The 26,066-nt window shown below is 37.8% G+C and overlaps 1 protein-coding gene across 2 annotated transcripts in view; it reads left to right on the top strand.

The window, feature by feature from the left end:
- LOC108973816 (E3 ubiquitin-protein ligase TRIM9) overlaps window positions 1-26,066 on the top strand; it is a 235,315-nt gene that overhangs the window by 208,052 nt on the left and 1,197 nt on the right. Inside the window, exons 2-9 of one of the 2 annotated variants that reach the window (XM_018941307.1) lie at window positions 5,989-6,084; window positions 7,852-7,983; window positions 9,326-9,427; window positions 9,752-9,911; window positions 14,925-14,957; window positions 18,043-18,182; window positions 18,481-18,619; window positions 20,844-21,077. In XM_018941307.1, the coding sequence (XP_018796852.1) occupies window positions 5,989-6,084; window positions 7,852-7,983; window positions 9,326-9,427; window positions 9,752-9,911; window positions 14,925-14,957; window positions 18,043-18,182; window positions 18,481-18,619; window positions 20,844-21,077 (1,036 nt within the window). The remainder of the gene's footprint in view (window positions 1-5,988; window positions 6,085-7,851; window positions 7,984-9,325; window positions 9,428-9,751; window positions 9,912-14,924; window positions 14,958-18,042; window positions 18,183-18,480; window positions 18,620-20,843; window positions 21,078-26,066) is intronic. The other variant, XM_018941308.1, reaches the window with a different exon arrangement.

Raw genomic sequence — 26,066 nt, 5'->3', positions numbered from 1 at the left:
AAGCTACTTTCATTTTAACTTTTCTGGGGGTGCCTGACCGCACTGAAATAGTCTGAAACTATAAAACCTGTAAAATATTCATTGTACTTTCAGCTCTCGTAAGGTCCACATGACCGCATTGCTAGGTGCCCCAGCTTTACATTGTCCCAATGGCTCACCCACGATGAGGTTAAAGATTTTAGAGAACAGCAAGGAGGAAAATGAAATGGCTGCAGGAGATAGACCGCGCCAAAATTTATTTTGCTCGCCCTGGGCATTTTGTCTTTTTGATCCATACCTAAGAATTTTGGGTATCACAACGGAAATATGTCTTTTAATAGAATTATTTGTAACCTCACAAAAAATAAACTATCCATACTTACCTAACCTAATCTAACCTACTACCAGCAAAGGCTTGTCATAAAAAAATATTGATCTGATGATACTAAAATACTATATATGGTATATGATTCAATATCCTAACTAATAATTAATGTTAGAAAGAAGAAACTCAGACCTTTTGATTGATATGTAGTTCCATTTCGAGTTTACCTTAAGAAAGAAAACACAGAAACTTCAAATTGAATGGGGAATATTTATTATCATTTAAAAGAATACTCTTTGGTTTTTTTTTTTTTTTTTTTAAGATTATTACTTTCAAATGTTGGTGACGACTACGTCTCAGATGGTCCATCCATTGAGTGCAATTTTCGAAGGCTCATTCGAGCATTTCGACTAGTAACTGGCGAAGGACACGCGTGATGTTTTGCTCAAGGTCTGAATCGAAGCGGGGGGAACGGTGTGAAATCACACGATTTTGGTAGCCAATCGACTGGCGCAAAACGTGAAATGATCTGCTCATCGAAGTCTTCTCTCAATAAATCCATTGCCTAATGTGATGTGTGGTAAGTGGCCCCTTTTTGTTGGAACCAAATGTCGCCGAGATCACGAGCTTAAAAGTCAGGCATCAAATGATCGGTTGTCATCGCGCAATAGCTGCCGCCATTACGACGGTTACGTTCTCATCAGCATCATTTTGGAACAAATATGGGTCAATGATTCCACCAGCCTACAAAGCACGCCAATCCGTTTTTTTTTTTTTTTTTTTTTTTTTTTTTTTTTTTTTTTTTTTTTTTTTTTTTTTTTTTTTTTTTTTTTTTTTTTTTTTTTTTTTTTGTTATAATGGCAGCTCTTAAATGTCTTCATGTTGCTCTTCATCCTAGTGGTGGCAATTGTGCATGTTTAATACACCCATTGAGGCAGGAATGGGCCTCATCACTGGAACAAAATTTGGTTCGAAAACATCGGATCATCGGATCTTCTTAGAATATTTCAAGATCCCATAGATTGAAGCAATATCCTTTGGGAAGGTCGAGCGGCTTCAGTTTTCGACAAAAAAAACCCGCTCAGTCGTTCTATACGTCATCCGGCGTAGAATCGACTACATCGCTTTCGGGTATACCTTCAACAATGGGTCTCAAGATGTGAGATAGTGCGAATAGTACGCTCAGTAGGCCGATTATGTTGACCATAAGTTGAGCGAAGCGCTCGAAACACATTCTTTACAGAACGTGGATTTTCGTAGCAAAATCGTACCATTTGAAACGTTGTTAAGGCGTAAGTCTTTTCACGATGAAATGAAAAACAATAATGAACAAAAATAACATGACAGCTTAACACGACTCGCGCGTGATCTGTGAAATACAGGCTATTGAAAAAAGTACCTCTATTTGGTTCTATCGCTAGAGATCGTTATTAAGAGATTTATTTGTATTTGCACAAGAAATATAAATTCTGTTACCAAAGGTCTGCATTTCTTCTTTCTTAAAACGTTTTCAAATTAAAAATCGGTTGATAACTATAGAAAACAATTATGTGACAAAGTTGTTGGTAATGAAATGATTTACAACTTTTGGAAACAACCACAAAATTTACTTGAAAAATTCAAATATCCAAACCAAATTTAAGTCAGAAAGCATTTAGGTAATATTTAAACATTAAGTATACTTTTTCAACCATTTGAACATCAGACAGCTCAATAAATGCAATCACCATTACAAAACCTAGCATTTTAACTATAAACTTTAAACTTTAAAACTCGCAAACCCGAAGAAACTGTCTTCCACTTTACCTGCGACATTCTGTAGCGGAAGGCGGAAGCGAAAACCGCAAGAAATTCTGCAGGCTGACAGTGACAGCTGTTGTTGTTCGAAACGAGCAAAGCAAAGTGAGTAAGGAATCGAATAAATAAAGCAATAAATAAACGATGTACCTTAAGCATAATTGGTTTACATATGAAAAAGTGTGTGCAGCATGACTTGCATTTAATTTGCAATTTTAATTTAGAATTTCACTCACCGCTTGCTTTGCGTGAGTGAGGCAGGCTGTCTGTCGCTGGCAGTCATTTTCTGCCAAACTTTTACCGTTGGCACTACTGTCAGTTGTAACGAGCCAAGGGTTGGCGTGTTGATATGTCCTGTGGTTATTTTCTACTTAACATTTCAATTCATTAGAATTAACTCGTTTGTAAAGTCGCCCGGCGTTGCTTCTTGTGCTGCCATTTTCTCATTATGCCTTTGTAACAGATATTTTTTTGTTGGCTTTTGTTGACGTAAAACATATTTAAACATCCTAATGATCCCGTTGCATAACACCCGACCTGCGACGTAGTACGAAGCGCGCCTCGAGCTAGACAAAATACTGGCATTGTGCATATGTATCCTGCTACAAGCATGTATCCTTTGCGGCTGATCCCATGACTCACCACTCGGCTGTTCAATGAGATTTATTAAACGTAGGCTTGTTGTATTTGTATGTCTACTCAGCCAGATGAATTGTTTTGCAGGTAAATTAGCAACCGACTGCTTTGAGTCCGAATGCGAACTCCACTTGCAGCGCTGACTACAGCTTCAACCACCACATTGCTCATACGTCCTGCGCGCTTAGCGAGGTTAGAGAGTGGGTAATGGGTCCTTCGTCGTTATATGTACGAGTATGGCTTTCAACGCCTATCGCTGCTACTGCTGCTGTTTAACGATGTTTCTACGCCATGACAGCTGCTGAAAACATTTCCTGCTTGTAGCGCCTGCAAATCTACTCACGCACACACTTACAACAACCTCATCCTCATATGCACATTCGTTTAGTTGCAGCTGTCCGCCACACGACCTATTCAAATTAAATGAAGTAAATTCCAAACTTTCATTCCTATGACCGCTTCATTCGCTCGGCGGCTCAGCGGCTTGGGGTCGCTGTGTCTGCTTGGCTTGGCGGTCGGCCGTCTCCTGTCTGTCTGTTTGCCGTTGCGTTTATCTGTCACACATCTGACTGCAGCCGTGGCAACGAGAGCTGGTGGCGACGGCGGCGGCGCCTCATGCCACCTTCATAAAGGTACATATGCTGCGGAAGCATTTGGCAGCATGATATTTGTGCTTACAACAGCATTGAACAAGTGTGCTTACATACGCCTTTGTATGGTGTGTGTATGTATGCATAGGTTATAACTGTTTACATGACTCTGACTGACTGCTAGCTTTATTGGTTTGTGCTCGGTTGGCTGCCATTTGTGTTGTCTATCCGCCTGTGTTTAACTGTGGCAGTGAGCAGACGGCAGAGGTGGCGCGAGTGGCACGGTCCGGGCGACCTTTGTTTGTTTTGTTTGCAAATATTTACTACTCAAACCCCGCGCTATTTCGCCGCCGGCTTTTAAACAACTTCGAGTAGTTGTGGCAATGTTATTGACATGCTGTTACATGGTAATAAATCAATCCAAGTGCTGCAACATGTGTGCTTAGAGATGGCACTGCCGCACAACGGCGTTGACATTCGTGTATTTAAATGCTATAGTTGTAAAAATTGCAATAAAACAACAGTTAGGGATAGGCAATATATGGTAATATACTTCCTTTTGCTTCGTATCAGAGGTAGGTATTTATATTAAAATCAATCTCATATGAGATATTGGATGATCCATTTCAAGGTTCGCTACTTTTTTAAAGAAAAAACACAGAAACTTCAAATTGAAAGGGGAAAGTTTACTATTATTCCAAGAAAAATTGTTTGGCATTCATAATATGAAGATTATTTCTTTCAAATGTTGGCCGTGGCTACGTTTCAGATGATCCATCCGTTGAGTTCATCATGGAAAGATGGCTCGCTCGAGCATTTCGATCTGTAACTGGTGAATGGCACACGTGATATTTGTTCCGAGGCCTGAATCGAAGCGGGCTTAGACTTTACATATCCCCGACCGGCCCACAACGTGAAATTATCTGCTCCCCGAAGTATTCTCTCAATAAATCCATTAATTGAAGTGATATGTTTTGTTGAGCAAAATGTCGAAGTGATGACAAGCTTCAACTTAAGGCATCAAATAATCAGTTATCATTACAACATTGGGGGTTACGTTCTCACCGTCATCATTTTCGAAGAAATATGGAAAGCTGATTAAACCAGCCCACAAACCACGCCACACGCTTGTTTTTTCTGAATGAGTGGAGCACTCAAATATCTTCAGGTTGCTCTCCGTCCCAAATGTTCCATAAATCGGCAAACATCCATCCCATTTTCGGTTGTTTACCTAGCCATTGAGCCAGAAATGAATGAACAAAATTTGACACGACAACATCGGATCTTCTTCGAACTTTTCCAAAGTCCATATGGAGAAGCCTAGTCGCTTGGGCAGTTCGTGCGGCTTGAGTTCTTTCAAGAGCGAATCTCTCCAACGGAGTGAAGGTATTCCTTATTCCTCTGCTTCCTGCGAGTACTGAATCGAAAACCTTCAAAGCTGGAGTGTTCTCTTTCACTCGCACAACATGACCTAGTCAGCGTAGCCGCTTTCTTTTAATTCGCGGAACTCAGAGTCGTCGTGTAACTCGTACAGCTTCTCGTTCCATCGAAAGCGATATTCGCCGTTGTCGATGCGCAAAGGAACATATATCTTCCGTAAAACTTTTATTCAAACATTCCAAAGACTGACTCATCAGATGATTTGTCCATGCCTCCGCATCATATAACAGGACTTGAATGATGAGGGACTGATCGAGTTTGGTCTTCGTTTGTTGAGAAAGGAGTTTACTTTTCAATTGCCTACTCAGTCCAAAGCAGCACCTGTTGGCAAGAGTGATTTTGCGTCGGATTTCAAGGCTGAAAGATAGCTGACATCCAAAGAATATCAAGAGAACTCTTCGCATATATTATTTATCAAAAATTTGGCATGCGAAAGCTGGAATTGTGCTTCAAATTGCTTTCGTATTCTCAGATATAGCCTAATCTGATCTCCAGTCCAAAGTTCCAATCCAAAGTTCTTAAAAGTATGTCCGCTGACAAGAAGTTCGAGGCACTGAGGTGCATTTCAAAGAAAGAGACTAATCATATCAAAAGATATTATCGAAGATATGGACATGGACATGTTATCAGAAGGTGAAACCAAATAATTATACTATATTATATAATATAATAAAATTTTTTTTCAAAGAAATAAATTTTCTTTAAGGGATGGGTTTACGAGTTTCAAAAACTTTAGTATTTGTATGGTCTTACTAAATTCTACAACACCTCTAAAATATTGTCCCAAATTTTCATGTTGGTCCGTGTAATAGTTTCGGAGATATAGCTTTGGGAGCTGGAGAGCCGGATCTGCAAAAATGGCGTCGCAATGGCCGAGTTTAAAATATTTTTTCAAAAATTTCAGAATTTCTTTGTTAATAGTGTATGTTTGTATCAATCAAAATTTCTAATAAAATATTTAATTTTTTAAATGAGAAAAATTTGTTTGAGAAAAGTGCTGCTTTGCCCTAGGAAACCCATGTAGCCTCTTAAAACGTTAGAAGAATAGATTTTAGGTTTTATGTTAGGTAGGGTACAAGTCTTAAATAAAAACCCGTACGCTAGCGCGAGTTCAGTTTGTCGCTTTATTATTTCGATTTTCGGAAACCGCCGCAGACATATCAGTATAAATACAAATTCGCCAACTAATAACTTTTCTATGTCTTATCTCTTTACTTGCAGACGGAACTCTCACATAATTTGCAGCAGTTGTCGGAGAAGGCACGTTCCACCACGGAATTCATACAGCGATTAAAAGGCATGAGTGACAAAGTGACGGTAAGTGAGTGCTCGCGGCGTGCTTCCCAGAAAGTTAAAGCGCCGAGTCGAGGGTGAATTGTACGCAAACAAACTATGCACGTTTTGTTGTACTTTTTTGCTGCGCTTATAAAAAAATTAAAAAAAAACAAAAACCAAGGCAGCCAAGAAGATCCCTTGCCTTAAGTGAATGTAGCAACAATTACTTTTTCGTACTTTCATACAACCTTTCTTTTTAATATTTCAAGTTCTGTAGTGTCACTGCTTGGAAATAATGAAGGCATGCAACGCTCGAGGGCGCCTCGGCGCGACAGTTACAACTTTCAAAGTACATGTTCGTTTTGTTGTTGTTAAAGCATGTTGCCATTAACGCTAAGCCGAAATTCCTATAGAACTTTCATTAGGAAAACCGCGCAAATTACTGCAGCTTTCATAAAAATAGCGGTATTTACGACGAAACTTTTTAATTACGCATACTCTTTACTCTCCTGTCAGCTGAATTACATTACCTTGCTGGGAGCGCGCATGGCTGGGCTGCTAAGACAGTTCGCGTTTACCTTAACGCTGGCAGCGAGTTAATCTAAGCTAAAGCGTGAGCGTAAATAAAGTAAACTAGAAAAAAAAATTTACTTAGGCTGCATGCAAGCTATAATACCCTCCACAAATGCATATATTATAGCCTAGAAAGGTAGCTCAAGATTATATTAGATCCTAACAAAATTTTCGTGTAGCCTTAGACAATGAGCATAGCCACACTTTCTGAAGTTTTCCTTAAACTAATTTGGTTCCGACGATCTTGATGATGATCAACTTCCTGGAAAGAAAAAAAGTGTGCAATATTTCATATCGATATCTCTAAAATTGAGTAACTAGTTCGTGAATACAACAGGCGATCCAATTAGAAGTACTTTTTTCAATAGCCTTTTCCAATGTTTTCGTGCCAGATTTTGTTCAGCGATGAGGCCCATTTCTGGCTCATTGCGCGTGGGACGAAGAGCACTTGAAGAGATTCAAGAACTGCAATTTCATCCAGATAAAATAACAGCATGGAATGGTTTGTGGGCCAGTGAAATCATCGGTCCATATTCCTTCAAAAATAATATCGGTGAGAACGTTATCATGATCTACGCGACATTTGGTTTCAACAAAAGACCGCCACTTCCCACACATCGCTTCAATAAATGTTTATTTTTTTAATAGAACACTTCGGTGAGATAATTTCATGTTTTGGGCCGATCGATTGGCCACCAGGATCGTGTGTAATCCCACCATTAGACCTTTTCTTGCTGGGATATGTAATGTTTTATGTCTATAGTCCATCTGAGACCAAGCCGTGGTCAACATTCAAAAGAGGTAACTTTCAAAAAGTAAATGAAAAATGATGTTTTTTTTTGAATGAGAATAATCATTCCCCATTAAAATTGGAGTTGCCATATTTTTTCTTTGAAAAAGTAGGGAACCTCGAAAAGGATCACCCTTTAAAAAGGTCTAAATCGACTCAGTTCTGCACACTTATTATCTATATATATTTTCATAGGCCCCTAGCATTTCCTTCTGGGTATTAAAAACTTCGCGGAAATTTAATAAACCCTCTTCAGGGTATACCAATTATTAACATGCACGAAATCAGCAAACAATTTCTTTTGTATTTCTTTAATTTTAATAAAACTTCATTTTCACCGCCACATCATGTCATACCTTACTCACAATCCTTCACTTATTTATCTTCTTCATTTCTTTTTTCTTCTCTTCTAATGCTGTCGCTTTTTCCCGTGGCTGACGGAGTAGGAGTCTTGCATGGAGTTCGAAAGATTGGTGACGGCACAATGCGAAGCCTTAATACAAGCAATACACGACCGACGTGAATATCTACTCGAGGCTATACGCATGGATAAGGACACGAAAATCAGAATATTAAAGGTGAGTTAGATGGGAGGCAATTTTATTTACGCTTTATTCATATATGTATATGTATGTATACTTATGATTACAAAAGCCCTGAAGTAATATATTATTTTAATAAAAATAAAAAAATTGCACTATTTATATTAGAGCGGGTTGATTTTTTTCGATAAAATCGCGTTTGGAGGTTTGAAACCAGCTTTGAACCAGTTATTTTTAGACAAAGTTTAAAAAATTCGAACAATCGGTTGCATAGGGGATATGTGATAGAGTTTTCCGATATGACCGAATCCGAAAATTATCAATGGAATATAAAACTGCACTTACTTATTAAATTTCACAAGGATATCTCAAAAACTGGCAAACAAATCTTTACGATCATTAAACAATTTTGCTTTAAAAATCGGTGGCTTGAAACCGTTTTAGACTCATAGTCTCTTAGGCAAAGTTGTGCAGAATGAAGCGCCGAACATTTTCCACATACAAGATTTTTTCGTTTTTCTTCTTCTTCTTCTTCTTTATTAGCGTAGACACCTCTTATGCGCTTGTAGCGGAATTTACAACAGCGCGCCTGTCGTTTTTCCTTTAGCAGTTTGGCGCCAATTGGAGATTCCAAGTGTAGCTAGGCCCTTATGTATCTGGTCTTTCCAACGGAGTAGAGGTCTGTCAGAGCTCGAGTATTTTCATCCATTCGGATGACATCACCTAGTTGCGTCGTCGCCGTCTCTTATTCCCTGAACTATATCTATGTCGTCGTATGCCTCGTAGAGCTCATCGTTCCGAAAGGACATTAAATCTTCCGGAGAACCTTTCTCCCGCGAATTCGTAACGCCGCCTCATCAGATATTGACATCTTCCATGCCACTAGATCATATAGCAGAACGGGAATAATGAGGAACTTATACAGTTCGGTGTTTGTTCGTCGAGAGAGGACTTTACTTCTCAATTGCCTAGTCAGTCCGAAGTAGCACAAGTTGGGAAGAGTTGGATTTCGAAACTGACTTGTTGGTGCTAATGCTGGTTCCAAGATAGACAAAATTATCAACGACTTCGAAATTGTAACTGTCAACAGTGACGTGGGAGCCAAGTAAAGGGTATGCGATGATAGGAGATATATCGTCTTGACCTCGTTCACTGCCAGACTATTTGCTTCCCTTCTTTGTTCAACATGGAGAAAGCAAAACTGACAGCGCCCTGTAAATGAACCCTAATCTAATGTCGAGGCCTACAAGTTCCGAACCTTCTTGTTATTTTAGTATTAATATTTAAGATTTATAAACGATTTTTTTTTAAAGCTATTTTTTTCTATGTAATATATCATATTCATGCTTTGTTTTGTCGCTCTCTTTTTTTGACATAGGAACAGCAATCAAATTGCACGGGCAAGTTGCAACAAACCACTGGACTTATACAATTCTGCATTGAGGCGTTGAAAGAGACCGACAGCGCAGCCTTTCTGCAAGTAAGTAGAGTAGGAGACTAATTACGGTCTAATAAATTATGCAAATCACCTTAGACTCGACAGTTATGTCTGTGCATATGCCATAATATGCGCTCTATGTATGTTTGTATATATGTATGTGTGCGATTTTCACTTTTAACGAGTGCTGCGCCATGTAGCTGGTGTATATTCCCCTTGGTTTTCTCAACCTACATACTTCATGTTCATTCGCACATTTCATTGTTTTCTTTTCCGCACACACACATACACATGTACGTTTGTTGTATATAAGTTGATTTCTAATTAGACGTTTTTACTTTCCTCGGTCGGCGTGCATTCCCACAGGTCGGCTCCATGTTGATTAATCGCGTTGCCAATACGGACATGACCTGGCATCAGGAGGTGACAAATGCCGCTCCGCGTGTCTCGCCAATTGTGGATCTCACGTTGGACGACGCTGCTCTGGTGCGCGCCATTGATAATTTGAATTTTATGCAGATGAAAGGTATGTGCAAAAGTTGGCGAATAAATTTATTCATATATACTCGTATAACTGTATAAAAAATACATACGTACCTATCTAAATATTCATATAACATAAGTATTCATATATCATAAGTATGTATGCTAAGTACAATCGAGTGGGAGTCATTTCATACATACGTATGGCTAATTTTTTGTATCTAAGCATTGCTATGTGAGATTCCCATATTATGGTAAATGACCGCTAATTAGAAGTATTAACCATAATATAGTATTTGCATAACATTTTGTACTACTTGAAAGCATTAAAAAATAAGTGTAGTTTGGCAAATGATATTTAGTAATCCATATCAGTTTTGAAATGCACCAAAACCAGTTAACGAAGTAATTGCTAACCAATTATACCATAACCAAAATGTTAAACTTTCGCTAAACTAGTAATTTACCAGCGGCAGCACTTGAAAGGTAAACAGTAAATGATTTTGGTTAAGGATTTCGTCGAACATAGTTAACTATACAGGGTTGTACAGTAAAATACAGACGGTAATAAAAAAAAGGTATTTAAGGCTTGCGCACGATGAAATTAACGAACGAAACAATTTTAAAAAGCTTTTGAAATATTATATTTCATTGTATTAAAAAAAAAAATTTAAAAAAAAATTCACAGATCTCCATTCGCCACCTTGTTTTGTGCTCTTCGTAACCCTTTTTACAAGCGCCCAATATCCTTCGATTGATCTAAGCTCCGGACAGTTGATTGGATGGATTTGCAAATCTTGCAACAAAAACTATATTGTTATCCTCATACCACTCAGCTGCCGATTTTCTATAATAACATGAAGCCAAGTCAGGTTAAAAAAATATAGACGCCAAAAAATATAAACACTCATGCGGTCTTATGAATGGCAAAAGCCGTGTTTGCAAACACTCCTAGATGTATAAATCAGTGTTGTTAGCTTCAGTTATAACAAAAGAGCTGCTTCTTTTACTACAACCACAAATTGCTCGCCAAGCCAAAAAATTCACTGGAAACTTTATCTTTTTTTTTCTTTTTGTATTTTAAACTAATCTTGGCCAATGCCTCTATGATCTGCCATATAAAAATCCCCACCTGGAAGCTGAGAAAGGTCCCCAAGCATACACGTCTCATAATTAATAATACAGCAGACACAATATTTGAAGAAATCGGGTTTCTTTTTTGGAATTCCTATCTGAAACTATCTGAATTTTGACTTAAGACTGTAACTAAGACTTAAGCCTTGCCACCTTTTAGATTTTTCTGACAAAAGTTGCAGAACACTTTAGTTTTTCCGCTACAAAAAAAAAAATATTATCTTCTTAACTACGTCACGGTTCTTGAAACCTTTTGTTCTATCACTTCCTTGCTTCCTATTGAAAGTCAGGTCGTTGGTGAACATTTCAACCCAGAACACCTATCAAATTGGTCATGAAAATCCTCACGACGAAGGTCTTGGAGTTTCTCTCGGTAGCTAATCGACTTTGCAATTTCCAGACGCCTAAATGAGTCTATTAATGAAGTAGATTGATGCTTTTTCTGGTGAAGACATATTATATACTACTTGACTAACTTTAAGCACACAATATGCGAGCTTAACGCTAGTATTGCCGCTCTACTGCTAACGCTCGCCTCCTTGAAATAAGCTTATACCCAGCTTCTACAAAGCTTTGTGCTTGGGTGGTAAGAAAGAAAGATCTAAGTAAAAGGAACCGCAAGTAAAGATGATTAAGTTTGGGTGTAACCCAAAAGTGTCGCCAGCTAATAGTATTTTTGACCCGAACTGACATATTCATACGAAACTGGTTTATTGCTTTCAAAACAAGGTTCCTTGGCCAATACAAGCATAACAACGCTTAATCTACATTTTCTATACACTTATTTATAACTCTGTAATGGTCTTTAGTACCTTTTTTCCATTTCAATTTTTTCAGTTGCGTCTCATTTTTGGCGCGCCATTCGCTAGATTTCAAGTTCAAATGTATTCATAAGCCCACGTTTCTTCACCAGTTATTGACACACTTTACATACATATATCCAAAACATTAACCAAAATGTGTAGAGTCAATTCAAAACAGATCTTGCAAGTCTCTGCTATCTCTCTAGTGTGAACACGTTGATTTTCAAGGAAGGCTTCTTAAACTTACTGCCAGACCTGGTTGAACGAGTCGTGTTTGGATGACTTCACGACCTTCACTGAAAGCTTTGTATATGTAACACCCGAAAATATATGTCGGAAAACCTATAAATAAAACACGACAAGGAATTTTTTTTTTTATAGTAGGGTTAAGCATCGAAAGCCGGAGTGCGGAACTTTAATCCGCTAAACCTAACCTACTCCSAACTCAAGACTCTCCCACGGGACCACCGATTAAGTATTACTTCGTGGGAGGGACAGGACATTTAAGTCTCCTCTATCGTTCGGATCGACGGACGCCTAATTTGTTCAAAAAGTCTCAGTTTTGTCATTATGGATGCTGACGCTTCGCTGACAGCTTTCCATTTATCAGTCGACTGTCGTTAAATTATCGACTGTAATACTTCCACCGAGTGTGGTTTTTAGTTTTTCCCTTGTGTTTGAAATTCTAGGGCAATAAAATAATACATGTTCAGAGTCTTCTATATGCTCTGTACACGTCGGACAGTTCGGACTAATGTCATTGTGGAATCTGAAAAGGTAGCTTCTAAATTAGTATTTGGGTCAGATGATAGTCTAAATCCCCATGTCGTTTGTCTATCCACGAGAGGATTTCCGGTATAAGTCGGTAGGTCCAACGTCCTTTGGATCAGGAATTCCACCGCTCCAGCCACATTTTAATGCTCTTGTGCCTCTCCTCTGTCTTGGCCGACACTGTTTTAGGCGCTGATAGATGATATAGACGCTCGAGTTCATCTCCCTGGATGTCAATGGGCGGCATGCTGGCTAATACTTCAGCAGCGTCGGTTGATGTAGTACGGAAAGCACTTATTACTCGAATTGCAAAAAGCCTATGAACTGCAACCATTTGTTTAGCATACGCTTTTTTATTCATTGCCTGTATCCATACTAGTGCTGCGTACAGTATTACGGAACTCATTGCTTTCGCTATTAAGAATCGCCGGCTGGAACGCACACAGCCTGTATTGGTCATCATTCTCGATAATGCAATTTAAATTTCTTTGCTTTACTAGAGGAATACTCCAGATGTTCTTTGAATTTTAATTTAGAATCTAATATTATTTTGTCAAAAAAGTCTTGCGGTATTTTCGCTAGTTGGCGCTGAGAGCGCGTAGTTCTAGTTTTATTCGTCGCATTGGGTCATGCTATACCTTTTTGAAAAGCTCTAACACGTGTTTGATTGATTGTGGTTTTTTTTAAGTCGTTCGTTATAGTTACATCGTCGCAAACATGGAGCAAAATAAAGAGAAAATACGGTATATTTTACAGTAACCCTACGATAAAGACAAAAATGCATCTCAAGCCGCCAATAAAACTTGTGCAGTTTATGGACCCGATACTGTTTCCATTTCCACCGCACAACGATGGCTTCAACGTTTTCGTTCTGATGTAAAGGTGGTCGAAGATGCGCCACGCTCCGGAAGGCCTGTCGTCGAAAATTGCGATAAAATCGCTGAATTGGACGAAAGAGGCCGGCATAGTAGCAGCCGTAGCATCGGTCAAGAGGGGCATGAGTCGTCAAAAAAAATTTTATGAATAATTGAAAATTCAATAATAATACCGCAAGCAATACCGCAAACAATACCGCAAGACTTTTTTGACAACCTATTATTTTGTATTCGTTTTTAAAATATCTCGTTTTATATACTGTTATGACATTTCGATTGAAAACGAAAACGAATTTCTCATATAAGAGTACGTAGATTTCTAGGATGTTAGAAAATTAAACATAACAGTACCTTTTACAGTTATTTGCTGTCGATCATTGTCAGGCTTAGCAAAGCGCCGCGAACAAATGTATTATTGTAGTCAAAACAGACTAACAAAATAAACAATGCTTCCAATGTGCAATGTCGGGTACTTTCAAGTGATTTGCTGCACATTTCGTTGCCGATATCAATGTGGCAGCCTCATGTGTGAGAAGTACGCGCCAAACACACACATAACTAAAAGTATTGTTGACTCCTAGGTCCGAAATAGTCTAGGCAAGCGTGAACCGTGACATAATGCCACATGTTGTAGGGAGCCGTGGCAACATAGAGACGACCGAATTGTGATAGCGGCAGCGTCGGTGGCAGCTGCGGCACAACAAATCATCAAAGCCACTTAACACTTAACACTTTTCAACAAAATTTTGATTGTTTTGAAAGTGTTTCCAATTGACGCGTCGCTACACACACACACACACACACACACATGCTGTTGGTAACGCGATACTTTTTTGAAGAGCTCTCGATTTGAATTACAACAAAAATTTGTTGATATTGCTGAGGGCGAAAGTAGTTTAGAGCGCTGCGGCGGTGCCGCGCAATTAAAATAGACGTAATTGCCGCGTAATTTATTATATAATCGGTGCATTTGTGCTTGAGGTATATTTAAATGCATTCACCACTTGTATATATGTATATGTATTATGTATGTGCTTTATATAATGTATGTATGTATAGGTATGCATATGTATGTAAGTGTATATGAATACCAAAACTGTATAATCTACATAATTGTGTATGTTTTGCTCTCTCTTTCTCTTGCACTCCATTAAAAAAAAAAAAACAAATCTACAATACATGCAACAACCTAACAACAACCCATCATTTGTGACTCAACAATTTCGAAAACGAAAAAAATCTGCTTAAACCAAATTGAAATTCGGAAAATTGAACATTTTGTATACCCATATCACTTTCCACTGACAATTAATATAATCACCTCAACGTCTCGTGCATTTTTACAACAAACGCATGTGTGTATATACATATGTACATATATATGGCATTACTGCACCACAACCCCTCATACACTCAACCATGAATGTGGTGGCACCGCAAATATGAAAAACCCAACAACACGCCCTGAAATAGCTGTCAAAGATGGAGAAGAGCGATTACCAGCAGGTGAGATGTTGTTAACGGTTGTAAACGCAGCAACAACAACAAAAACAAATCATTACTCGACACTGCAAACAAATACAAAGGCAACTGCTACTAGCACAAACGTTAATACTGCAACAACAACAACAATAACAACTAAATTTATGCGTACCGCAACACTACCCAAATCCATTTCGTCCAGATTTCAAACAGTATCCACCAACTTCTCGCACCTAACCAATAATTATAATACCAACGACATCACCTCCACCACCAATAAAACCAACACCAATTCAAATACCAAAATCATAACATCATCATCAACAACAACAACTTCATCACCGTCATTGTCACCAACGTTATCACTACCAACACTATCATTATTATCAACAACACTCTATCCAACGTTAACAACAAAAAGTACACACATCATTTTTACGCTCATCCAAACATACATACTACCTAGAAATTTGTTTGTTTTGTTTTTGTGTTAGACCGATATTATCTTATCTTTTTTGGTTTTTAATTTGTGCTCTATCGTTTTGTCTTTAACATTCAAATGTAAAGTTATCCAAAAACTGTTTCCACGTAAGATGACAATCTGCGTTCAAACCAAATCTCTTTTTGGAACTTTGTGCTTAGCTCTTTGGTGTTGGTATTAAGTTATTCCACGCTCATAATTACGGTATAGGCTAAACAGGGTATATGTGTAATGTGCATTCTTTATACCCAAAACATTAAGCGAAATGTGTTCAGACGATTCCAAAAAGATGTTAAAAGTCTCTGCTATCTCTCTGGTGCGAACACGATGATGTTGAAGGTAGGCCTTCTTTAATTTTTACGGTGTTATTATTTGTAAACGCGGATTACTGACTCATTTTTAGATAACTTCACGACCTTCACTGAAAGCTTAGTAACACCCAAAAATATACGTCGGAGACCCGATAAATATATGACCAGCATGACGAGCAAAGTTAATTTAGCCATGTCCATTCATCTCTCCGTATCTTTAGTACCTCAGATTTTGAGACTTCGTTATGAAATGTAGCACAAGTTTTTTCTTCTCCAAGGTGTTCCTCTTTTGTTGGAACTGCCTATATGGAACCACTATAATATATATGTACATATAGCTGTCAAACAATTTGACTAAAGAACTGCTTCACAAATTTCAACCAAATGTGGTAATAAAGTGTTATCAGGACCTTATATTATACGTGAGAGAAATCAGACCATAGTCACGCCTATTTCTCCATCTAACAATTTTAAATTCCATCTGATTCTCTCATTTTATAGCATATAAATCGAGAGTCAATGTCTGTAATAATAAGATTTTGCAAGAAAAGCGTATTTTGGTTAACCTAATCACGCGTCTAAAAATTGTGGAAATCAGACTGTATAACTTTTCAGGTCCTCGTACAGCAAATAGGTGAAGCACGATGACTATAAAAATTTAGTATAAAATATAAGTCAACAAGCGTGAAGTAGTTTTGAAATTTGGAGAGAATATTTTTATGATAGCAGCATGCCCTTGTGCCAAAAAATGGTTATAGTCAAAATGGATAGGTTAAGTTACCTTAATCTGATAGACCAATGAGTCACGCATAAACTTCTTAATTTGGTCCTTTGTGATACCAGATGAAGTTTAGTTAATGAGTCCATGAGAATTAGTCATCCTATAGGAACTTAGGTCTAAATATATGATTCATGTTAATAAAAGAGAATTATCTTTTTCTGGTAATGATAAGTCGTATTATCAAAACTGTATAAAATCAGGTCAATATGTCTCCTGGCTCCCACATGTCTTATATAAGAGTTTCAAATTTCCGGTTTATATATCTGTCAATATGAAAGCTAACATATAATACAGGATATAAGCTAGTATCATGCAATAAATGTCTAAAATCGATTCACAAATTACCCGAGCTCCCATATAACACAACAAATAATTTTCGTTATAGTGACAAAAAAGGACCCAGAAATTTTAAATAAAATGCAAAATATTTAAGTATTCATACATATTAATTTTGCTGCCTTCAAAGTAATCCCCACCAGATGTAATATATTAATGCCAACGATTCTTCCAGTCCTCCAAAACTGTGTGGCCTTCAGCTCCTTCAGCCAAATTTTTGTTTTATCTCTTCGAAAACGGGTTCCATATCGATGTTTGCATTTCAAACTCATAAACTCATGTGTCATCGGCAGTTATAATGATCTCCATGAACGTGGGATTGGAACTCGCACGATAAACGGTGTCCAAAGAAACCTATTCACGGTACTTTTTTTTTTTTTAATTGGCTTTATAAGAACGAGTCCAGCAAGAACGTGTTTCATATCCACAATATCCACCAAAATCATTCGAACGGACCCCCAAGAGATGTAGCTATCTTTCCGTCTCTGTAATACCTGCCTGATGATTTTCAAGCAAGCCGGTTGACAGATTGCGCTCATATTTGCTATAGTAATTAACAACTTTGAAGCTTCCGGGAGCTTTTTTGTCACAATATATCATACCGAAACAACGGAATATGTCAGTCAATGTCTGAGTTATCTTCACAAAATTACCTAAAACATCGATTATAACTGGTAAAAGCCAAAACTTAATGTAATGAGTGTAAGCCTTCGCCCAGTCCTCCCATTATATTCGATGGGGAGATATCCGACTCCGCTACTTTGGTTGAATTTACGGCACATATGTATCATTTGAGTTGCTTAAGTTGCTTTACGAGAGATAAAATGTTTGGTTACATACGAACTTAGCGCTTCCTTACTTTTTGTAATTATATATTGAACTAATTTTCCTATATCCAAAACACACTTTAATCCACTAACTTTGCCAAAATATAATTTTAAGTTTTGCATTAAAACTTTTATTTGTTTATGTTATTTTAACCGCTAATTTTAGTTGTTGTTGTGCCTGTACCGTATCGTTTAGTTTACTTTTCATATATTTGCATTTGTTCTTGTTAATTTAGTTGTCATTTATTAATTTAGTGTATTCTCATTTGCGCAAACGTAATTAATTTCACTTCATTGGCAATTCAACAATAATACCATAATCTAATACACAATTTTTTTCTGGGTTTTCCTTCTCTTCACTGACGTACAATAGCGCCCTTAGCGCCAACAATTGTTCCGGAGGATTGTTCGGCAGAAAATAATTCGGTTACAGTGGCGTGGCAAGCACCAGCTCACTCTATCGTTGATGGCTATGTATTGGAGTTGGACGATGGCAGCGGTGGCGAGTTTCGGGTAGGTAAAAATTCAACGATTTTTTAAGTGTTTTATGTTACGGTACGAAAAAGTCCCTGTAACTGAAGCCTATAACTGAATCGGTGTTCAGCTGGGCTCATAAGAAGCCATGATTAGGTTTTAGGAAGTCTAGAAAGTTTTCATTTAGTTTTCTCGAAAATTTTCTCAAAATATTTACGAATTTAGTAAGAAAATATTTAGTATTATTCTATTTACTACACTACTAAACATATTAATTCCATTTACGACTAGTATTTTAATAAATTTGTCTATCCATATTTCCATCTTTTGCTCTCAGGAGGTGTACTGCGGCAAAGAAACGATTTGCACCGTGGACGGGCTCCACTTCAATTCCATGTACAATGCGCGCGTCAAGGCATTCAACAATGCGGGCGAGGGCGAATATTCCGAACTCATTGGATTGCAAACGGCGGAAGGTGAGTCAGCACAACAAAGCACACAATGTGATGGAAAAAAGTGTATAGAATTATTTTAGACAAAGCTTGAGCAGCAGTAGGAGGTTACATATTTACGAGATACATTTTCTTTTTATTTACAAACCGATTTCGGAATTTCAATTAACTAAAACGAAGGAGTGTTTTTGAAAAGAGTTGTTTTTTATGAAATGCATAAGATGCAGATAGACATATCTATGGTGCTAGTGTATTCAAAGAAAGTGAAAATGATTATTAAATTTTTGCTGTTTGCGTGAATAAACACAAGACACAGCTATCATCAAGAATGTCGTTTTCCCCAATCATTGAGATTATTGAAACCTAGTAAAACTAATGTTTTTCACGCGTAAAACCTACGTATATACCTCGATTTAATCTTCCTTCACTCGATGGTATAACAATTTCTTTGTCCGCCACAGACAAAAGTACCCGGAAATTGTAAATAAAGCGAAAACTATTTAATTATTCATCAATATTTATTTTATCGCTTTCCAAGTAATCCCAACCACATGTAGTGCACTATTGCCAACGATTTTTGCAGTTCTCGAAACACTTTTCACAAGTACTTTTTGTGATGGCATTTTCAGCGAATTTTGTTTTATCTCTTTGATCGACTGAAAACGGGTTTCATGCACGGCAATTTCAGTTTGGGTAACAGGAAAAAATCACACGAACTAACAGGAGGTTTCAAGACCGGAGCATCCTACTGCAGAACCCCCAGAGGTGATCTAGTGAGTGATGTTTAGAGCATACTAAAATTATGAAAGGAACACTTCTTCCCTACAGCTGCTGCCGTATGCTGATGATATTGATATATAATATTTGGCCTCAACAACGTTCTTTTATGGTATGTTCGTTCGTTCCGCTTTCTCCAAAATGGATAAGAAAGCGAAGCAAACGGGTCTGGTAGTGAAAGAGGGCAAGACGTAATATCTCCTGCCATCAAACAGCAGTCTGAGCTGTCGCGACTAGGCTCCCATATCATTGTTCGAGGTCGTAGATAATTTCGTAGCACAAAAAGCAAATTCCAACGCAGAATAACTCTTGAGCAGGCAATTAATAAATAAAGTTCTCTATCAATGAACAAAAACCAAACTCTATACGTCATGTGTTATATGGCGCAGAGGCATGGACGATGACAACATCTGATGAGTCGACGTTGTGAGTTTTCGAAGAGAAAAGTTCAGCAGTAGATTTATGGTGCATTGGCAGCGGCGAATACCGCATTCGATAGAACGATGAGCTGTATGAGACATACGACGACATTGTACGAGTTCAGCGAATTAAAGCTGGCTAGGTTATGTCGCCCGAATGGATGAAAACGCTCCAGCTATGAGAGTATTCGACGCGAAGACCTCCGCTGTGTTGAAAAGACCAGGTGGAGTAGGACCTAGCTTCGCTTGGAATCTTCAATTGGCGCCACCATATGAAAAGAAGAAACGACTGACGCGCTGTTGTTAACTTGACTATAACCGCGTAAGCTGTGTCTACGTCGGTAAAGAAGAAGAAGAACTGAATTTGCCGCTTCGTGACCCCGTTTTCAGTACAATAATTAAAAATGTTGTGTTTTATTTACAAGTTCCCGGTACCTTTTTATATACATATATGTATGTCCTACATGCATACATATATCCGTTGTCTATAATCAATTTTAATTTCTTGCTACATCAATAAAAGCAGTCTGCAATAAGTGCACAATAAAAAGACAATTGCCACAATTGGTGGCAACTAATAAATCCTCAATAACGCAACAAGTGAATGAACGCCGGCGAATGATACTAAAAATTGAAAGCTTCGAAGCAGCGGAGTGAGCTGTCGACTACTGGATTTTTTGCTGTTAGTGGCAGTGCTGCAGTTGTAGCATACTTTGTGGCGCTTTCAAGAGTGCAGCCAGTCATGAAAAGGATTATTGCAATAACAACACTCAATATTGCGCTCAACTATAACGTTTGCTTTTATTAGCACTTCTGCAATATTATTTTTTATTTTTTCATTTATCAGTTTGTTGCATTTTCTTGTAGCACCACTCGAAGCACTCTATTGTGCTGCTGCTCTTCTGCTTATATACATATATACATACATATATATGTATATCTCGCAACATTATTATTATTTTATATCATAATAAGTTTACAGTAAAATCTACTTCCAGCTTATAATTTTACTTATTTTTGAAATAATTCTTGTTCTTCTTTATTCTTCACAGTTGCCTGGTTCACATTTGATCCGATCCTTAGCGGTGGCGCCGGCTCCGGACTGGTTTTTAGCAACAATAATGCCACAGTATCGGTGGAGGGTTGGGAGCACCGGGTGGCTTTGGGTTCGGTTGGGTTCTCGCGCGGCATCCACTACTGGGAATTCACCGTTGACAAGTATACAATGGATACGGATCCAGCGTTCGGTGTGGCGCGCATCGATGTCAATCGCAACAAAATGCTAGGTAAGCGAAAGATTGGCGAAGTGGTTGGGTGGTGGGAGTCGTTCATAAACTCACAAATCAAAATGGCACAATAAAAATTGCAGTGAATATTGTGCTAAGTGAATATAAATATAAACGTTTTTACTGTGTGATAGTTGGAAAGTTTGCTACACTTAAACGATTTTCATATTCGTTGACTTTAGTATCGCAATTGCAACTTTTTGCCATTGGTTGGTCATAATTTTTCCATTTGCTTAAGTGGCGTATTTCCTTTGAATTACTTTTAAAGTGGTCTTAAAGCTTGACAGGACACCATTCTATCTTTTTTTTTTTTAATAAAACAACAATTGATTTAAAGTGAAACGTTAAGAGTAGACAAAATTAAAAATCCAAAGTTTATAAAAATAAAAATCAAAGCACAGCCAATTTTTAAAGTTTTTTGATAAAAACAATTAAAATCTCATTTTGAAAGCTAATGGTGCATTATACTAGTACGATAAACACACACTGCTCCAAATGACAGCAGAAGGGCTTGGCTAAGAAAACTCTTCACAGCCATGAATGACTTAAGTTGCGAAATACCTCAGTACTTCTCCCAAGGGACAACATTACCAAAAGAGTAAACTTCATTAAAAAATTCAAGCTTCACCTCAGCAGTAAGGCTAAATGGAACGTTTCCGCTCTTGAACATTGATAGTACCATGAAGTGGTACGCCGACGGCTCGAAAACGTCGGAGGAAATTGGCGCAGTAGACGCAGAACCACGCACCAAACTCTCCAAACACCTGTGGAGAGTTTTGCGAGCATTTTCCAAACAGAAATCTTTGCTATAAGTCGGAATGTGTAGTTATACTCACCGGCACTCAAAGCAAGCTCTGCGTAAGTGATCAAATCGCTATTGATGCAGGAGTATATAGAACGGCTGTCTATTAGATCGTAAACAAGTGTACTTTATCTGTGTGTCCGGTCACATTGCCAGGAATGCATTGGCTGATGAGCTCCACTGCTTTGCAGCAACCACCAACATGGTAGGACGCGAGAATCTCATTGCGGCTGGTCCCCATACCATAAAAGAGCTGTTCGGCAAGGATAAAAGAGTGGGCAGAGATGGGTATTGGGAACAACTCCAACTCATGCGCCATGCCAAGTTGCTAATGGGTGGTTATAATCTTAAAAGGTTTAAATAAGTATGTAATCAACCTACGAAGGGACAAACAAGGCTACTTGTCGCTTTCAGGAAGCACTTACATATATAATATTAGATATTAGAATTTGTCAATTTCGTTGTGATTTAGGAGAGGGCACAATAGATCATAGGTCGCTGTGCAATCCTCATTTATCTATATAACCTAATCTTGTGCTGGATCATCTCAAATAAAGGCGGGATTTTCGAGACGATTCTAAGCCATCTTCCTCCAAACGCTCGTGCAGCTGTCATCGGATCGGATCCAGATTCCACAACCATTTGTGTCCAGGGTACCTAGACTCGCAGTCATCTAAGCTGTGCAATGTTAATTATCTAGATAATATAAGTCTGAAGATGTCCACCAGTGCTATATGCAGGCAGACATTCAGTGTCAGTGAAGTTCGCAGTGCACCACACTTACTTACAAAAACTCCTTGGAATATTATAGGTTATTTATGGAAATAAATTCATAGAGCCTAAGAGCTACTTTTAGTGAAAGTCCCCATCTTTTGCCAATGGATCTCCTGCAGCAGTGGGGGGCAACAGATGCCTTTCTTCGATGCTGAGTTCCACGAGAGCTCTCTGTCTAGCATGAGCCCAAGATACAGCTGTGGACAGAGATTTAACGCACTTGCATTCATAATTTGAAATATTACCGTTACTTTTAGGAGAGCGATATTTTCACGAATTTGTTATTAGTAGATCAATACTGCTTCTGTCACCTCTTTAAATGCGTGGAAAATAATCGTTATCATTTCCCCTCAGATACCGTTAATTTGTTTTTGTTAAATTTCGTCATAAATTCGTTGGACAATCATTTAGCGCACATGTAGTTTTCGGTCATTAGTAGTGTTTGGTCCAACAAAGAATTAATCTTAGTTGTAAACTTGCATTCAATAGTTTTAGTAATATTAAAAATTCTAATAAAATGGCTAAAGAGAAATACTGTTCGATTGAAAAAAGAAAAACTATTTGGACCTTTACAAAAACGGTACAAATCAAGTAAAAATTGCTCAAATAGTAAAATGTTCAAGAAAAATGGTATACAATGCCATCAAAAATGTTAAAAGTGATCCGAATTTCGTAGAAAGTATAAAGCTGATCCCTTCAAATCCTCACCCGACTAAAGTTTTTGTGCTCAACTTAGGCTGATTTATTAAAGAAATGAAACTAAAGATTTTTGTGCTCAACTTAGGTTGGTTTATTGAAGAAGAGATGAAACAAGTAAGTCTGTAACTTCAAAAATGCTGAATGGATGATGGGAAGTGATCGCGCGATTATGGTCGAAGTCAATGCAGAATTGGACTTTAACGTGTCAAGTAGACTAGTAGTAATTTGTATGGACTTGTGAGCAGAAAAAAACCGCAATTGTCGAAAAAAGGATTAAAGCGCGTTAGCTCGTTTTTCATTCGCTCATAGCCATAGATCAAAAGATTTAAATTTTTGGAAAAGGTTACTTTTTACGGACGAAACTAAAATAAACCGGATTGGTCCTGATTGTAAAACATTTGTACATTGTGAAAAAAACCAAGAAGTCAATCCAAGGTACACCAAAAAGAGCGTAAAGCATGGGGGAGGAAATTTAAAAGTATGGCGGTCGTTTTCATTGCGTGGAGTTAGTAAAGATAGAAGGCAATATGGATAAATTTGCATACCTTAATGTACTGAGAAATACAATGGGGCCATATTCCTATGATATTATGCCTGTAAACTGGAACTTTATGCACGAGAACGATCCCAAGCATGCAGCAAATGTGGATCTAAACCCGATCGAGAACTAGTAGAATGATGTCAAAGAAAAAGTTGGGCTAAAAAAATTTAAAATTTGCGACGAGCTTAGGGCAGGAGTACAAGAAGCGTGGAACTCTATTCCTTTGGGCAGATGCCAAATGTTAATAGAGCGCTTGCCACGCAGATGTGAAGCGGTGCTAACGAATAACGGTCATTCCAATGAGTATTCGCCAAGTTCAAAGAAATTTCACGCCACGTGTTAATAATATTCATTTTTCTTTGCTGATCTTTCAAAGTGCGCTAAATACTTGTCCAAGCCAATTTTGACTTAATAATGTAAACTGAACAAAACGTTATATTTTCATTATAGAAAACTAAGAAATTTTGGACTACTTTAGTTTTTAGTGAGGTAATAAATAGTTTATTTACATTTTACGGATTCTACTTTCTTTAAATATAATATTACTAAGTATCATATTTCACATTAAGAAAGTGCGCTAAATCTCTGTCCATAGCTGTGTATGTAGTGAGCTGTATATGTAGAGATGGCCACAGAGCTCGGCAGCTCTTGCGAGTCCGTTCGAAGGATTTTGGTAGATATTTTGAGTATGAAACGCGTTCTTGCTCTTTTACATTTGGTGGGGATTATTTTGAAGTTGACAAAATAAATATTGATGAATAATTAAATATTTTGTGCCTTTATTTAACATTTCCGAGTACTTGTTTGTCACAACATATTTCACAATCATTAATGTGAAATGTTGTGGCATCATCATTTTCGTTTAAATAACGGCGTCTTAAGTATGCTTGAATTCCTAACTGTCAACGTCGTTTAGCTGCTTCAAATGCAAAACACAAAAACTGTTCCTTCTTTTTCTGTTACATCTCAGCTTCTTTTGCTTACAATTTAATTAAAATCCTTTACAATTTGAAAACTTTTGCGCATTTCGTTTGCATTTCGCCATTATCAATTTGTCATTTGGCGCACGCAGACATGCATTGTTTTATTTTATTTCAATAACGTCACCTTTGTGGAGTTCAACAATTTCCGCCTGCCGACTGAACGCAATATCCTTAAGTAAATATTATCTTTTCTTACTTTCATATCCACAAAGTGCCAAGTTGTGTTCGCACTCGAATTTGTACGAAATATTTTCAATAGGTTTCTTATGCCTTGTCTTCCGGAGACACATTTCAATCGAACCGAAAATGGCGATATCGTGTGAATTTTCTTTGCCACTCGTTATTTAATGACGCCAGGTCTTTGGCAAAGAAAAGTTAACGGCGGCACTTAAGTGTAGTTGTAGCACACAGCCAAAGAGACGCGTTAAAAGTTTCTTGCGTTTATTCGCTTCACTTTTGCAAATGAAAAAGTTTCTTATTAGCGTTTATAGAATTGGAAGTATCGTCACTTATGCAATGTTTGCTGCGTGGCAACCTGCTCTAGTCACCTACCCGCTCCGTTGTTTCACGAAAGCTATTGATTCAGAGTGTCTCAGTGTTCACTTAAGAAATTTTCTATCGTTTTATTGCTTTTGTTTTTATTTATTTTCCGGTGTTGAGTGCTATCACCAAAACGTTTTTGCACTTTTCAATTGAACTAAAGATAAATTTAAAACAAGAAAAAAAGTGAAGTTCGTTCGGTTGCACCGAAGCTATTATACTCTTCTGAAAGTAAAAAAATTTCCATAGAAAAACTTTATTTCGATTGGCTGTATCATATAGTGATCTCATCTAAATAAAAACTGTTTGGAGACTATCCAAAGATATCATGACAAATGAATCATGTGAACGATTTTACCGTGGCGACGCAGGCAGTCTGTTTTTTCTTCACTTCGACGCGGCACTCCTCATCGTACCAGCTATTCTTTTGCATTTTACGAAAACCAATGGTTTCGTTTGCAGCGGTACGTAAGGAGCTGGAAATGCCGTCCCACAGTTCCTTATACTGAGTTGCTAATGAGTAGAGTCAGAGAGCAGGACTGAAAGTCTAGTAGAAAATTGTTCGGTGTATGTTTTGAATTGCGTTTTTTGCTGCAGTGGTCCGATTCAATGCTGGGGCCTCGTAGCGTACGCATGTCTAAAGCACTGAA

Source organism: Bactrocera latifrons, unplaced genomic scaffold (genome assembly GCF_001853355.1).
Source record: "Bactrocera latifrons isolate USDA-ARS-PBARC rearing strain unplaced genomic scaffold, ASM185335v1 scaffold_50, whole genome shotgun sequence".
NCBI classification, from domain to species: Eukaryota; Metazoa; Arthropoda; class Insecta; order Diptera; family Tephritidae; genus Bactrocera; species Bactrocera latifrons.
The sequence above is the reverse complement of the archived record's forward strand: the minus strand, read 5'-3'. Positions and strand labels throughout refer to the sequence as shown.